Source organism: Hylobates moloch, unplaced genomic scaffold, assembly GCF_009828535.3.
Source record: "Hylobates moloch isolate HMO894 unplaced genomic scaffold, HMol_V3 SCAFFOLD_3, whole genome shotgun sequence".
NCBI classification, from domain to species: domain Eukaryota; kingdom Metazoa; phylum Chordata; class Mammalia; order Primates; family Hylobatidae; genus Hylobates; species Hylobates moloch.
The window spans coordinates 142,292,352-142,309,873 of record NW_026652278.1 but is presented as its reverse complement, the minus strand read 5'-3'; the positions used below and the strand labels follow the sequence as shown (position 1 = coordinate 142,309,873).

Genomic DNA, 17,522 nt, shown 5'->3' with positions numbered 1-17,522 from the left:
GAGCCGGGCGTGATGGTGGGCACCTGTAATCCAAGCTACTTGGGAGGCTGAGGCAGGAGAATCGCTAAAACCTAGGAGGCAGTGGTTGCAGTGAGCCGAGATCATGCACTGCACTCCACAGAGCTGAGTGACCAAAAAAAAAAAAAAAATTAATCCTACTATACTGCTACACATCTAGAAAAGAGAGGATTAGATTTTAGCCCTTTTTGTCTTTTTAGGTTTTCTGTATAAACTCTTTCTATAGATCACTTAGGTTGACTGTGGAGGAAAGATATAACCCCAGAAGAGTTTTATTCTGGTTATTAATTCCTTGGTTCATTCAGTAGGTGTCCATTGAACACAATTATACATCTGACCCACAGTTCTTAATCTTTGTGTGTTCACATTTGAAGGGGTTAGATTCTGTGCTCATATGTTGCAGTAAATGCCACATTTCTTAGGTGCTGGGTTGACAGCACCATACGTCTTCCCAAACCAAGTTGTATCTGTTCCATGTCATGTAACATAACCCACTCAGACAAATTCCATCTGATTAAAATCACTGTATGTTACTGTATATTACACATGGTTTGAAATTTAGCAGCATACCAGTGAAGAGTTTGTGCTGCTTATTGCTTAGGAACTACCAGAGTCTTAACTTATGAAGAGACAGGTTCTAAAGAAAGTGTATAATGAGAAAACCAAATATGCAGAATTACTTCCAAAATTCTGTTAATTGATACTAAAAGTACAGTATTTATTGCCAATTTTAAGTGCCATGTTGAAGTCTACTGTACCATCTCTAAATAAGGTCAACCTGGCTAGTTTTCCATTAGAAGTGAGTGCTGTTCTTTAGTGAACACCAAATGCTCATCAAGATGACATTTTGTATTTTTAAAAAAAAAAAAAACCTATTTTAAACATTAGACCAGACACTTTTGATAAGATGTGCATACAGTGAGATGTAACTGGCAACTGAGTCCAACAAAACAAAACCAGCAGCAAAATTATCCCTGGGGATTTGCTTATTAAGTGGATTATAGGTGGAATAACTAGTACTATTTAAATTACAATATTTCTTTCTCTCTGTGAGTAGAATTGAGTTCACATTAGTCCAGTAGTGGGCACATGTTACGTGATACATTCTTTCTCCTTGAGAAGCTTGCAGTCTAGTTAGAGAGTCAAGACAGGAATGTGTGCTTAAAAAAAAAAAAAGAATTGGGAAGGACAGGGCAACATATTCTGATTTTTAAACTGGCTATAGTTATAAAGAACATAATTGAAAGTCTTTTCCAAGAACTTTGAACTTTTTTGTGGGATTTCTTTTTTAATAGAGTTAAATATGAAATTAAATATACATAGTTACTTGATCGGCATGCCCATTTCCTGGGAAACATCCTGAGAAGGATGACCTAAAGGAACAGAGGTCTGTGTTTTCAATGGGGGAAATACAGCGTTCACAAAGGCTTGTAGGTTTGTTTTGTTCTCTTGGTTTTGTTATTGCTTTGGCTTCATAGGAGATTGGGTATATGAGAAGTATATGTTGTGAGACTCACAATGATTGTAAATGGTAAATAATAATTCAGCAGAAACACAAATCATTTAAATTTATAAGGTAGGGTTATAATAACTATAGGTTAACCCACTGGTGATGGCAGGATAGTACCAAAAATTTCAGCCATATAGTGAACAACAGAAATGTTTATACTGGAAAATGGGTAGGAAATTTAACATATCTTGAGACTCTAATACGTGCCCAGTACTGTGATATATATTTCACAGAGTTTTCTTATTCAGTCTTAGCGACAAGCCAAAAGATAGGCACTAGTATCCTCATATTACAGATAATGAAACAATTCCAGCAAGTAAGTAAATTGGCCAGCTCACACAAATAAGAAAACACCTCTAGCTGACTACAGATTCTGCACTCTTGCCGGGCGCGGTGCATCACGCCGATAATCCCAGCACTTTGGGAGGCCGAGGCAGGCGGATCACGAGGTCAGGACATCGAGACCATCCTGGCTAACATGGTGAAACCCCATCTCTACTAAAAATACAAAAAAATTAGCTGGGTGTGTCACCTGTAGTCCCAGCTGCTGGGGAGGCTGAAGCAGGAGAATGGTGTGAACCCGGGAGGCGGAACTTGCGGTGAGCCAAGATCGCGCCACTGCACTCCAGCCTGGGTGACAGAGCAAGACTTTGTATCAAAAAAAAAAAAAAAAAAAAAAAAAGGGCCGGGTGCGGTGGCTCATACCTGTAATCCCAGCACTTTGGGAGGCCAAGGTGGGCAGATCACGAGGTCAGGAGATCGAGACCATCCTGGCTAACGTGATGAAACCCCATCTCTATTAAAGATACAAAAAATTAGCTGGGCGTGATGGCGATTGCCTGTAGTCCCAGCTACTCGGGAGGCTGAGGCAGGAGAATGGCGTGAACCTGGGAGGCAAAGCTTGTAGTGAGCTGAGATCACACCACTGCACTCCAGCCTAGGTGACAGAGCAAGACTCCATCTCAAAAGAAAAAAAAAAAGAACAGATTCTGTACTCTTCCGACAGTCATGCTGCCCCAGTGGGTATATCATGCTTTCTACTTACATGCCTTGCACAGGGGAACACCTCTTTTTAAGACCATCAGATCTTCCAGACTTATTCACTATCACGAGAACAGCACAGGAAAGACCCACCCCCATAATTCAATCACCTCCCACCAGGTTCCTCCCATGACACATGGGAATTGTGGGAGTTAAAATTCAAGATGAGATTTGGGTGAGGACACAGCCAAACCATATCATTTCACCCCTGGCCCCTCCCAAATGTCATGTCCTCACATTTTAAAACCAATCATGCCTTCGTAAGAGTCCCCCAAAATCTTAATTCATTTCAGTATTAACTCAAAAGTTCACAGTCCAATGTCTCATCTGAGACAAGGTATGTCCCTTCTGCCTATGAACCTGTAAAATCAAAAGCAAGTTAGTTACTTCCTAGATACAATGGGTGTACAGGCATTGGGTAAATACAGCCATTCCAAATGGGAGAAATTGGCCAAAACAAAGGGGCTACAGGCCCCATGCAAGTCTGAAATCCAGCGGGGCAGGTCAAATCTTTTTTTTTTTTTTTTGAGATGGAGTCTCGCTCTGTCGCCCGGGCTGGAGTGCAGTGGCGTGATCTTGGCTCACTGCAAGCTCCGCCTCCCAGGTTCACACCATTCTCCTGCCTCAGCCTCCCGAGTAGCTGGGACTACAGGCGCCCGCCACCACGCCCAGCTAATTTTTTGTATTTTTAGTAGAGATGGGGTTTCACTGTGTTAGCCAGGATGGTCTCAATCTCCTGACCTCGTGATCTGCCCACTCGGCCTCCCAAAGTGCTGGGATTACAGGCGTGAGCCACCGTGCCCGGCCGGGGCAGGTCAAATCTTAAAGCTCCAAAATGATCTCCTTTGATGCCAGGTCTCACATCCAGGTCATGCTGATGCAAGAGGTGGGTTCCCATGGTCTTGGGCAGCTCCACCCCTGTGGCTTTGCAGGGTATAGCCTCCCTCCCAGCTGCTTTCACGGCTGGCATTGAGTGTCTGCGGTTTTTCCAGGAGCACAGTGCAAGCTGTCAGTGGATCTACTGTTCTGGGGTCTGGAGGATGGTGGCCTTATTCTCCCAGCTCCACTAGGCAATACCCCAGTAGAGACTCTGTGTTGGGGCTCCAACCCCACATTTCCCTTCCACACTGCCCTATCAGAGGTTCTCCTTGAGAGCCCCACCCCTGCAGCAAACTTCTGCCTGGACATCCAGGTGTTTCCATAAATCCCCTGAAATCTAGGTGGAGGTTTCCAAACCTCAATTCTTGACTTCTGTGCACTTGCACGCTCAACACCACATGGAAGCTGCCAAGGCTTGGGGCTTCCACCCTCTGAAGCCACGGCCCAAGCTCTATGTTGGCCCCTTTCAGCCACAGCTGGAATGGCTGGGAGGCAGGGCACCAAGTCCCTAGAGTGCACACAGCAGAGGGACCCTGAGCCTAACCCATGACACCATTTTTTTCTCCTAGGTCTCAGGGCCTGTGATGGGAGGAGCTGCCATGAAGACCTGTGACATGCCCTGGAGACATTCTCCCCATAGTGTCTTGGGGATTAACATTTGGCCCCTTGTTACTTATGCAAGTGTCTGCAGCCATTTTGAATTTCTCCTCAGAAAATGGGATTTTCTCTTTTATCACATTGTCAGGCTGCAAATTTCCGTAACTTTTATGCTCTGCTTCCCTTATAAAACTGAATGCCTTTAAAAGAACACAAGTCAATATTTGAATGCTTTGCTGCTTAGAAATTTCCCCTGCCAGAACATCACACTCCAGGGACTGTTGTGGGGTGGGGGGAGGGGGGAGGGACAGCATTAGGAGATACACCTAATGCTAAATGATGAGTTAATGGGTGCAGGAAATCAACATGGCACATGGATACATATGTAACAAACCTGCACATTGTGCACATGTACCCTAAAACCCTAAAGTATAATAAAAAAAAAAATTATGGAAAAAAAAAAAAAAAAAAAGAAATTTCCCCTGCCAGAGGCGCTAAATTATCTCTCTCAAGTTCAGAGTTCCACAAATCTCTAGGGCAGATGCAAAATGCCACCAGTCTCTTTGCTAAAACATAACAAGAGTCACCTTTGCTCCAGTTCCCAACAAGTTCCTCATCTCCATCTGAGAACACCTCAGCCTGGTTTTCATTATCCATATCATTATCAGCATTTTGGGCAAAGCCATTCAACAAGTCTGTAGGAAGTTCCAAACTGTCCCACATTTTCCTGTCTTCTTCTGAACCCTCCAAACTGTTCCAACCCCTGCCTGTTACCCAGTTCCAAAGTCGCTTCCACATTTTTGGGTATGTACAGCAGCACCCACTCTGCTGGTACCAATTTACTGTATTAGCCTGTTTTCACACTGCTCATAAAGACATACCTGAGACTGGGCAGTTTACAAAAGAAAGTTTTGTAAAGTTTCTTTTTGGACTCACAGTTCCACGTGGCTGGAGAGGCCTCACAATCACAGCAGAAGGTGAAAAGCACATCTCATAAGGTGGCAGACAAGAGAATAGTGTTTGTGCAGGGGAACACCTCTTTTTAAAACCATCAGATCTCATGAGACTTATTCACTATCATGAGAACTGCACAGGAAAAACCCACGCCCATAATTCAATCACCTCCAACCAGGTTCATCCCACGACATGGAATTGTGGGAGTTACAATTCAAGATGAGACTTGGGTGGGGACACAGCTAAACCATATCACTGAGTGACTTAAAACAACAGAAACTTGGCCAGGCACAGTGGCTCACGCCTGTAATCCCAGCACTTTGGGAGGCTGAGGTGGGCAGATCATGAGGTCAGGAGATCGAGACCATCCTGGCTAGCACAGTGAAACCCTGTCTCTACTAAAAATACAAAAAATTAGCTGGGCATGGTGGCGGGTGCCTGTAGTCCCAGCTGCTTGGGAGGCTGAGGCAGGAGAATGGCATGAACCCGGGAGGCAGTTCTGGCAGTGAGCCAAGATCGCACCACTGCACTTCACCCTGGGCGACAGAGCGAGACTCTGTCTAAAAATAAAAACAACAACAAAAAACAAAAACAAAAACAGAAACTTATTGTCTCACAGTCTTGGAAGCTGGAAGTCTGAAATCAAGGTGTCAGCAGGGCTATGCCCCCTCTGAAACTCATAGGTGATTTCTTCCTTGCCTATTAGCTTATGGAGGTTGACCAGCAGTCTTTGGTGTACCTTGGTTTGGCTCTTCAGATGGCCATCTTCTAAGAAACCAGTTATGTTGGATTGGGGCCCATCCAACTCCAGTATGACCTTATCTTAACTAATTACACCTGTAATGATTCTATTTTCAAGTAAGATCACATTCTGAAGTCCTACTGGTAAGGGCATCAACATTTCTTTTTGAGGGAGGATATGCTTCAACCCGTAACACCTTCCATGTTCCACCCCAATCAATACATCTTCCTTCTCAACAAAGGAAACAAAGGATGTTTTAAATTCATAGTATCATCCCTGCCAAATCAGTGGTAGTGAGCAAGGAGATTGTGATGTAGTCACTAAGAGGACTGTTACCCCTTCCATATTACAGATTGAGTATCCCTAATCCAAAATCCAGAATGCTTCAAAATTTGAAATTTTTTGAGCAGTAACATAATGTTCAAAGGAAATGCTCATTAGATCATTTCAGATTTCAGATTTTTGGATTAGGGATACTTAACTGGTAAGTATATAATGCAAATATTCCAAAATAAAAAGAAATCCTGAATTATTCTGGTCCCAAACATTTTGGATGAGGGACATTCCGCCTCTACCTTATACCAATTCTTTTTTCATGTAGCTGTTTTACAGAAAGCCTTTAAGCACTCTTTAAAAAATCAGCATTACTGTAAACAGTTGTATCTTTATATTACAGTCCTCGCTTTATGGTATCAGAGACCTCCTAGAGCTTAATCTTTCCCCCTGTATAGCACAATAGTATTGTCTTAGTCAATTTTGTGCTCCTATAATACCACAAAATGGGTAATTTATAATGAACAGAAATTTATTGGCTCATGGGTATGGAGGCTGGGAAATCCAAGATTGAGAGGCTGGTATCTGGAGAGGGTCTTGTTGCCATGTCATCCCATGGTGAAAGGCAGAAGAGCAAGAGAGGAAGCAGGGTGTTGGGTAGGAGGGGAGAAAGGGAGAGAAAGAAGGGGGAGGGAGAGGGGAAAGTCTCACAAGATTATTTTATTTTTAGGTGGTGATGTTTTAAATTCTAATCTTAAGAAGAAATGCTGTTGGTCCTTAGGTCAAATTGACTATATAGATTATGTACTTTGATGTGATATATGAAGACAGGAATTTCAGTGTCAAACACAAAAGAGCCAGAAGGAATAAAGTTCTTTTGAGCGCTGTGTAATGCTGTCTAATTAGGAGTGGTATCCAGATTTTCACTGGAAGATACAGTATGTAAGCAGCTATGAAAGCAATTTTAAGGCAAAATTTTACTTACACTGCAAATATATTTCCCATAAAACAAATTAAAGGTAAGTTTTAAAAATTTCTTTAATTTTTGATTTGTAAAGAGGATAGGCCAGTAAATAATGTTTCAAACTTGTGGCTTAGCACCATATTGAATCCCAGAAATGACTCGGCCTTATGAATGACTCTTTTTAAAAGGATTAATGAATGTATAATAAGTTTTCTTTCTTTTTCTAGCCAAGGACCCTTGTCATCCATTAGAGCGGTAATCAAGAGATGTAAGTTTGTTTTTTCCTTCTCTGTATTTTCCTCTATAATAATTTTAAGTGATAATTTAGATTTCTAGCAGGTGATTGTATTTGACGAATCTACAAAGAACCCAAGAGTAGCTTTTCCTAAGAAGTATTAAAGCATTTCAGACAAACAGCTACTTTTTTCAGCTTATATTTATTGATAAGCCGGTTTCTCCGAACTGTGTTTTTCTCTTACAGAACAAAGCTGGGTTTTTTTTCCTTAATCCCAAATGTGATAATATAAAGCTGTTTTTTTTTTTAAATTTGCCTATCTAGTTAGTTTCTGTGATCTAATATAAATTTTATGCAGTGGCCGGGCATGGCGGCTCACGCCTGTAATCTCAGCACTTTGGGAGGCTGAGGCGGGCGGATCACGAGGTCAGGAGATCGAGACCATCCTGGCTAACATGGTGAAACCCTGACTCTACTAAAAATACCAAAAATTAGCCGGGCATGGTGGCGGGCGCCTGTAGTCCCAGCTACTCGGGAGGCTGAGGCAGGAGAATGGCGTGAACCCGGGAGGCGGAGCTTGCAGTGAACCAAGATCGCACCACTGCACTCCAGCCTGGCCAACAGAGCGAGACTCCATCTCAAAGGAAAAAAAAAATTATGTAACCATTTTCTAGAGTTAGAGATATCTAACAGGTTTAAGAAATATTAAATCCTGGCCAGGCACGGTGGCTCACGCCTGTAATCCCAGCACTTTGTTGGGGGCCGAGGCAGGTGGATCACCTGAGGTCAGGAGTTCCAAGACCAGCCCAACCAACATAGTGAAACCCTGTCTCTACTAAAAATACAAAAATTAGCTGGGCGTGGTGGCAGGCATCTGTAATCCCAGCTACTCAGGAGGCTGAGGCAGGAGAATGGCTTGAACCCAGGAGATGGAGGTTGCAGTGAGCCGAGATTGCACCACTGTACTCCAGCCTGGGCAACAAGAGCGAAACTCTGTCTCAAAGAAAAAAGAAGTATTAAATCCTGTTCCTTTTGGTTCATTTGTTTCTACAGGTACTCTTCACAATATATTTTTTCACTGTATAAGTGCCTATAAAGACGGGCTTATACTACCACATCAAGATAGAAGTGCTAAGAGTAGAATTCCTGTCAGAAAGGAACATTTCTATTTTCTGTCCTTATCTCTTGGTTAAAACTTCAAAACTTGCTATTAGTGTGGTATTTTAATACTTCTTTAAATAAAAGGCTCTGGAAAGGTCTCTTTAAAAATAGAACATGGATTGCCTGTGTTAGAAAAGGATAAAGATAGGATTTTAGATGTTCTTTGCATTATTTGAGCTGAGGTTACCATCCTGAAGAGAATGTGCCCTATTTTTAGAAACATAACTTGGTTGCTTTTTTTTCCCCCCGATACATAGTCTCTCACTGTCAACCAGGCTGGACTGCAGTGGCGCGATCTCGGCTCATTGCCACCTCCATCTCCTAGGCTCAAGCAATTCTCCTGCCTCAGCCTCTTGAGTAGCTGGGATTACAGGCATCCACCACCATGCCCGGCTAATTTTTGTATTTTTAGTAGAGATGGGATTTCACCACATTGGTCAGGCTGGTCTCCTGACCTCAAGTGGTTTGCCTGCCTTGGCCTCCCAAAGTGCTAGGATTACAGGTGTGAGCCACCGTGCCCAGTCCATAACCTGTAATATTTAGTATGAATTTAGGATATTCACAGGTCATGAAGAACATGCATTTGAACAATTCCACTGAAAATTTTACAAGGTGACAATACAGAAAAATATGCCATGTTTCCCCACTCCATTTTTTTTCTTTATTGGTGAACTATAAATATGTGGGAATGCTATGGTATAGGATGAAAAGAATTCAGATATAAAAATGAAAAATTCTTGATAGCCTTTCATGCCTTGTAACCTTTGGTTTGGGGGTGGCAGGCGATGATGGGCAGAGAGATAATTTAAATACAAAATTAGGGTCTAGAACTTAGGCAGGGATTTATTGGCTGGAGATATAACTTAGAGTAATCACTGTTATAAGCAAAATCCTGAAAGTAGCCAAACATGTAGGGAGAAAGTACACAGGATAGGAAAAGATGAGAAGGGATAGAATCTTGGAGACGCTGACGTCTGAGGACAAGCTATGCCTTCAAGGGGCATAAGGCAAAAATGCATGACCCAGTGAACCCAGCCCTGCTGTGAAAGGCCTCCTTTCACTGAGTCATATCTGTGGGCTCCTGCCCTTTGTTCCCTGGCTTCTTACCTTAACTCCCTTGGATTTCAGGACTTTTTTGTTAGGGAATCACAACCTGTGCCTGACTTCCCATGGATCCCCCAAGATGGATCTTGCTCACCTAGAGGCCCCTATGTTGTGCAAGGCACAGCTAAGACATGGGCAATAAAAGCTGAAAAGGGATGGTCAGAGTTAAAAAAAAAAAAAAAAAAAAAAAAGAGGACACAGCTGTGTTTTAGAGGTCAAAGGAGAAGATTTTAAAAGGAACAGGCGAATCACCAATAGCTCTTAATACTATAGCCAGGCCAAGCAAAAGGTGCTGAGAACAGGTTATTGTGTCTGGCACTTAGGAGGTCAATTGAGACTCACGAGAGAGCAGTTTCAGTAAGTATTGGGAAGCCACACTTCAATTTCAACAATGAATAGAATACGTGGAAGTTGGGACGGCTAGGGTAGCCTACTCTTTTATGAAATTTGGTGGTGAACAGGAGAGATACGGGCTGTAGTTTGAGAAGGAGGCAGAGTTAAGGAAAGAGGAGATCTGACCATGCTTAGGATGAGGAAGCATGAAGACATTTGTAGGCAGCAGGGAAGCAGTCAGTGCAGGGATCAGACTGGAGCCATGAAAGAAGAGAAAACAGTGAAACAGTGCCCTAGCAGAGAGAGGAAGGAGGATATGAAACAAAGGGAAAACCCTTGCTTTGAGGTAGCCGGTGTTTTTTGGTTTTTAACTCAGTTGTCTTTTAATTCTTCTGTCAGTCACTTTGTAAACACTAAAGAAATATTCGTATTTATTCCTGATGTTTAGGCAAGAAGGCCAAACAGATCCTTTCATGATAACATATAAATACAGAATGAGGAACAATTGTGCCATTCCCTTTTGTTTTCTTCTTTTTGCCTATTCTGTAAGAAAAACCTGTAAATAATTTTTATCTTAGCCAGCCCATTAAAATGTGTGTGTTACCATCCCATACTCAGTCATCTAACCCTGGCAAGCGGAAAGACTTTATTCCATTTTTAAAGTGATATTCCTTAACTGGTTGTAGTTCAACTTATTTCATAATGATTCTTGTTCCAGTCAAGCCTTGGGGTCCTTTTCTTTGCATGTATTCTTGTGAGTCCTGAGTATTTTTGGTAAAGTGTTTTGATGTATCCTAATTGGATACATCTAGAATTTTATGTTCTTCCTTTCATTAACTTTTTAAGAGAAAATTATTTTCTGAAATTCAGACTTAGTTAATATTGTTTACCTACCATAAGTCAGGAACTGTTTCCATGCATTATAAAATAACACTGTGCATGGTAGGTGTTGACCCATTTTACATATGGTAGTGAAACTGAGTCCCAGAAAGGTTAAGTGGCTTCACAAGGTAGAGCCGAGATACGAACTTTGCTTCCTGACTTCAAGGCCATTGAGCTTTCCACTCCACAGATGTTCTTGTTATCATGTCAAATGCATCTAACTCTCATACCCTGTCCCAAACAAATGTAGTCAGTAAGTTTCTTATGTTATTGTGATTTTCATTGATCTTTCATTCTTAGTTCATTGATCATTCATTCATAGTTCTATGGGAAGGGTATTTATAATTAACAATCCTTCTATGTGTTTATTTCTTCTGACATCATTTAATTGATAATTTTGAATTATTTAGATCAAGACTAGCTAGCATCCCACTCTCCTGGCTCCACACAGAGTTAAGCTGCTTCAAGAAACAAACCGCTCCTAGCCTTGCTCCTAAAGGGCTGTTGGACGTGGGGTAATTCATTTAACCCCTCTGTATCTCAGTCTCCTCCTCTGTGAAGTTTGAGTAGGACGATCGCTGAGGGCCTTTCCAGGCTTGTGATCCTGCTGGAATTCGAGAATATTCTTTATTGGTTGTAATACTACACATCTACATCTCAACTCTAACATGAATATGTTTTGTATTTAGAATTTAACCACTTGAACTCGAAAAGTTTGAAAATAGGCCAGGCATGGTGGCTCACACCTATAATCCCAGCACTTTGGGAGGCCGAGGCGGGCGGATCACCTGAGGTCAGGAATTCGAGACCAGCCTGGCCAACATGGTGAAACCCCATCTCTACTAAAAATACAAAAATTAACCTGGTGCAGTGGTGGGCACCTGTAATCCCAGCTACTAGGAAGGATGAGGCAGGAGAATTGCTTGAACCTGGAAGGCGGAGGTTCCAGTGAGCCGAGGTCGTGCCACTGCACTCCAGCCCAGGCGACAGAGAGAGACCCCATCTCACACACACAAAAAAAGTTTGAAAATAATTCTGTAAAATGATAGGATAACTCTAACTGAAAATACTGCCTTTATTCTGTGGCATTAATCCAAAACATACCAGACTAGCAGCTTTTGGCAGAAAGGTAAAATGGGACATGCTTGTCTATATGGGCACTCTGGCAAATTCGATTTTCCTGGCAACTACAGCAAATTTGTTTAATCTGGGAAAGTGAGAATGAGATGTATACGCAGATAGGTGAGAAATTAGCACAAAGAGCATGACACAACACATGAAAATCTTCAGTGAAAACCTAAAGTGTTTGTAGCTATTAATCTTGTTCAGCACTGACAGAAGGTGTCAGTTTTTCCAGAAGGATCAAGAGAGAAAAGAAAGATTTCATAGATGAGTGAATGTGAAAAAAAACAGACAGAGAGAGGGGAAAGCAGTGATTCTTAAAGGATGTGCAGAAGGAGATCTGTAAGTACGACTGCAAGACCCACCCCTCCGTGTTCTGCAGCGGCAGTGCCACTCTGCTGCCAGGGGGCCTGCTGTGAATGACCTCTGGTGTGAACGGGCAGAATCAAGTTAAAATTGCTGATTTGAAACAATGTAGATCAACTACTGAATTACCTTTTAAGTACTATTCATACTTTAAAATCAATGTTTATTGAAGTAGCAAATTGATTTTGCAAAATAGTTTTTAAATTTTTTGAAACTGTTGTTAAAAACTGCAGACAGGCCAGGCATAGTGGCTCATGCCTGTAATCCTAGCACTTTAGGAGGCCAAGGTGGGCGGATCTCTTGAGGTCAGGAAGTCGAGACCAGCCTAGGCAGCATAGCAAAACCCCGTTTCTACAAAAGATACAAAAAGGAGCCAGGTGTGGTCGTGCATGCCTGTAGTCCCAGCTACTCAGGGGGCTGAGGCAGGAAGATTTCTTGAGCCAGGGAAGTCGAGGCTGCAGTGAGCCAATATTGCACCACTGCACTCCAGCCTGGGTGACAGAGCAAGACCTTGTCTCAAAAAAAAAAAAAACAAAAACCTACAAGCGGGTTTTTCGACTGGTTATGTGTGTGGATGTCCTGGTCTGCACAGACAAATCTTTGCAGCAATATTTCTTTACTCTGTGAAACTGTGGATCATCAACTTTCCTTTTCCGTTTAAGTGTGCATAGCAGGGAAAAACAGTGGTATGGCAAGACAGTCATGCTCCTGAATTCCTTTTAAAGCTTAGGCAACTAGGTTCACTCTTTCCTCTTCCTTTCCTCTTCTATAACCCCTTCTTTTTTTCCCTTAGCACTCATGAATAGTACACAGCAAAAATGCCCCGTGGAAGAGGTATGTTTGTGACGATAACATGAAGTCTTTTAAAAGTGTTATCCCTGCTGATTTCAGCGTTAGTGTTGGTGGTGATGTGATTGTAGCAAACTTGAATGGGCCTCTGACTTGATGAAACCATTCTTACAAATCAGACACACCATGCAGAGCTCTAGCCTCCCTGTCAGCTTGGTTTAGCTCTTGATAAAAATGAAACCAGTTGATGATATGAATATGAGGACATCCTCCAAGTAGAAACCCAGGGATTTTGGTTTCAGATGTTAGAGGTTTGCTTTGCCAACCCAGCAGAGGTTCACCTGTCACAGCTCCTATCCAGCCTAAACTTCATTCCCACCTTCCACTTCCACCCTTGCCTCCCCCAGTTTTGACAGCCTCCTCGTTCAGAGAGAAGCAGAAGTTAATAGGAGGGGGGAAGATCTATGCTTCCAATCTTTTCAAATAGGAAGAATTGAACAAGTTGAGTATTACAGAGATATGAAAGCAACTCGTTAAAATAGTTTATATCTGAAACAAATTTCCTTTGTGCACAGATCTTTACACTATAGTATTTGAAGATTTTTTTCCCCAAAGAGATCTTTAGAATATGTTCCTTGAAAAATAGAGGTAGGCCAGGCGTGGTGGCTCATGCCTGTAATCCCAGCACTTTGGGAGGCTGGGGCGGGAGGATCACGAGGTCAGGAGATCAAGACCATCCTGGCTAACACAGTGAAACCCCATCTCTACTAAAAATACAAAAAAAAAAAAAAAAATAGCCGGGCGCAGTGGCGGGCGCCTGTACTCCCAGCTACTCGGGAGGCTGAGGCAGGAGAATGGCATGAACCCGGGAGGCGGAGCCTGCAGTGAGCCAAGATGGCGCCACTGCACTCCAGCCTGGGCGACAGAGTGAGACTCTATCTCAAAAAAAAAAAAAAAAAGAAAGAAAGAAAAATAGAGGTAATAGTCTCTATTACATAAAAATTGAAAAATTGACCCCATATGGGTCAGGCACAGTGGCTTACGCCTGTAAAGCCAGCACTTTGGGAGGCCAAGGCGGGTGGATCACAAGGTCGGGAGATCGAGACCATCCTGGCTAACACAGTGAAACCCCGTATCTACTAAAAATACAAAAATTTAGCCAGGCATGGTGGCGGGCGCCTGTAGTCCCAGCTACACTGGAAGGTGAGGCAAGAGAATGGCGTGAACCCAGGAGGCGGAGGCTGCAGTGAGCCAAGATCACACCACTGCACTCCAGCCTGGGCGACAGAGCGAGACTCTGTCTCAAAAAAAAAAAAAAGAAAAAAAAAGACCCCATATGTGATATGTTCCAGATTATCTGATTAAAACTTAGTTTACTTTATAAAGTAAAATTTGGGAAAAAATTTAAACTATCAAGCTTAAGGACTTGAGTTTGAGACTTAAGGAAAAAGTCAGTGCTGCATATACAATAATATGTGCTATAAACAAGTTTATAAAAGTGATTTGAACACCTTTAACATTTATTATTATATCTTAGTTTAAGTAATAAAAGGCTAGGCATAGTGGCTCATGCCTGTAATCCCAGCACTTTGGGATGCCCAGGCAGGAGGATCGCTTGAACCCAGGAGTTTGAGACCAGCAACATGGCGAAGCCTCATCTCTACAAAACATAGAAAAAATTCCTGGGGCATGGTGTCATGTGCCTGTAGTCCCAGCTACTTGGGAGGCTGAGGCAGGAGGATCACTCGAGCCTGGGACCTTGAGGCTGCATTGACCCCTGAACATCATGCCACTGCTCTCCAGCCTGAGCAACAGAGTGAGACCCTGTCTCAAAATAAATAATAAAACAACTTAAAGGTTATAAAATTTCAGATAAGTTAGACAAAAGATGAAAATTTGACCAGTTTCATTCTACAATAGATTTATAAACAAACATCACAAAAGCATAGTCATACAGATTTGAATAGATATTTAAAATTTTTTCTGCCCATTGTTACTTCATGTCATCATCTTAATGCTCCAACCATGCAATTTATATTTAATAGCTGTCTTCTTTTCTCTGTTCATTCTTCAAACTATTTTCACAACTACAGAATGTTCTTTGGGGAGTTTTTGAAATCTATATATTATTCAATCTCCAATATATAACCATAATTAACTTTATGCCAATAAAATGATTGTTTTGATTTACTTTTTTATTTAAGGATATTAAAATTCATACATTCTATATGATGTCAAGTATAAGCTTTTTCCAATTGTGTACTTTGTAAAAATTTAAACCATTACCGAACATACTACTTTTGTACTATACCAGTTTATTCCTTCTTCAACAGCTTCTCGGACTTCTATTCAGAGTGAACTTCATCGAGATAGAAGGTATGGTTATATTTATAATGGAGGACCTATATTAGACTAATAATTGAAATAAATGTGTGTTATCAGGTAGCAAATTAAATGTTTCGCTTTCATAAGCAATGTATTCTTGTATTCTGCTTCATCAGTATATCTCCTGAATTAACTTATAAGTTTGAAAGATGATTTTGCTTGAGAGAAGGAGTGATACAGGCTTGAAAATGTTCTTTTGAGTAAAATTATTTACTGAAGTTGATTTTTTAAATGTTTATTAAACAACTGCTACATGTAAAGCATTGTAACTGCTTCAGAGAAATGCTTTGTACCTCATGCTACTTAGTACATGTTGCCTAACCAAATGGATGGATGACAGGATAGAAATTGAATGGAAGGATAAAGAAAGGAAAAGAGGAGGTAGGCATGATGAATAAAGGCTGGATGGCTTTTTGGAAAAAGGAAGGGAAAAGAGAAGGGAGGAAAGATAATATTTGGGTAGATAGAAGGAAGCACCAGTGGACAGATGGACAATAGAATGGACGGAAGGATGGATGGACAAATGGCTAAATGGATGGATAGATTTTTTTTTACATTACATCATGACATTCAATCAGATAGAGAGGTTTTTATAAGTCATGGTTCCTGCTGTCAAATTTCTTACAGTATAGTATAGAATAATGAAGGACAAGGACTTTAGAGTCAGAACCAAATTCAAATCCTGACCACCACCTTCCTACCATGTGACCTTGGATGACAAGCTGCTTAATCTCTCTAGCTTCTTTATCCCAGCTTTAAAATGGTGCTAATCATACCTACATCACAAGGTTGTCCTAAGAATTAATGTACATATGATGCTTAACGTTTATTAACTAATAACTCTTACTATTTAGTTAGACAAAAGCTGTAAGCAAAGGTTCTTAGGAAGTGCTGTTCAAATTTATTCAATGATCAGGTTCTACTGTTTCACAATGTAGCATGAGTGTGTGTGTAATGCATAATTTTGAGAATGACAGTGCTTTTTTGTTTTAATTTTCCATAGAGTGCTAGAGAAAGGCAGAGCAGGTATTATCATCCATGTACGTTCCATGAGAAAACTGAGTTTTCCAATCAAAACTGTTGATTGATTTGTTCAGGGTCACATAGTTGGTGTTTGTTAGGAAATCAGGTTTAAGAGAAAATTCAAACATGCTCCAGGCACAGTGCCTTACACCTTTAATCCCAACACTTTGGAAGGATTGCTTGAGGCCAGGAGTTCGAAACCAGCCTGGGCAAGATAGTGAGCCCTCATCTCTACAAAAAATTTTAAAAATTAGCCAGGCATGGTGGCATGCACCTGTAGTCCCAGCTACTCAGGAAGCTGAGGGGTGGGGAGCTTGAGGCTGCAGTGAGCTATGATTGCGCCACTGCACTCCAGCCTGGGTGACAGAGTGAGGCCCTGTCTCTACAAAATTATTACTTTAAACATGAGATTGTAGAATCAGATTAAGAACAAGATAAAAGGAGCCATGCCTAAATCACTATAGGTCTCCAGTATTGAAGATTAATCATTAAATTGTATACAAACCTGACCACGAACCTAGAGACACATATCAAAGTCTAGAAGTGAACATGTAAACCCAAAACACTTAAACATAGCTGTGAATTGGAACAGAGATGAAGTAAGACAGAAGAGGATATTCTTTTTAAATGGTAATTTTTCATTTCAGAGTATGCACTTTATAATAACAGAAAACCAAGCTGGGCGCGGTGGCTCACGCCTCTAATCCCAGCACTTTGGGAGGCTGAGGTGGTCAGATCGCTTGTGGTCAGGAGTTCAAGGCCAGCCTGGCCAATATGGTGAAACCCCGTCTCTACTAAAAATACAAAAATTAGCCAGGTATGGTGGCGGACGCCTGTAATCCCAGCTGCTCGGGAAGCTGAGGTACGAGAATCGCTTGAACCTGAGAGGCGGAGGTTGCGGGGAGCCAAGATCGAGATTGCATCACTGCACTCCAGCCTGGGCAACAGAGTGAGACTCTGTCTCAAATAATAATAATAATAATAATAACAACAGAAAAACAATTCCATTTGACTAGTGGGCTTTTATACCTTACACTATATGTCTGCCCTAAGGCTAGATAGCCCTGGAATGAAGAGATTATATAGGCCTTACTTAGTTCTTATCCTTATCAACCAAGGCAGAGCCAAGTGTGCCCAGGGTCCA

The 17,522-nt window shown here is 41.7% G+C and overlaps 1 protein-coding gene across 8 annotated transcripts in view; it reads left to right on the top strand.

The window, feature by feature from the left end:
* The window catches only part of SH3D19 (SH3 domain containing 19), a 206,977-nt gene that overhangs the window by 129,779 nt on the left and 59,676 nt on the right, over window positions 1-17,522 (top strand). For all 8 annotated transcript variants that reach the window (XM_058436818.1, XM_058436816.1, XM_032148219.2 and 5 more), the window contains 2 exons: window positions 7,206-7,246; window positions 15,304-15,346. Coding sequence is in view for 5 of the 8 variants with exons in the window: in XM_032148219.2 (XP_032004110.1) it covers window positions 7,206-7,246; window positions 15,304-15,346 (84 nt within the window). In the remaining 3 variants the exon portion in view is untranslated. The remainder of the gene's footprint in view (window positions 1-7,205; window positions 7,247-15,303; window positions 15,347-17,522) is intronic.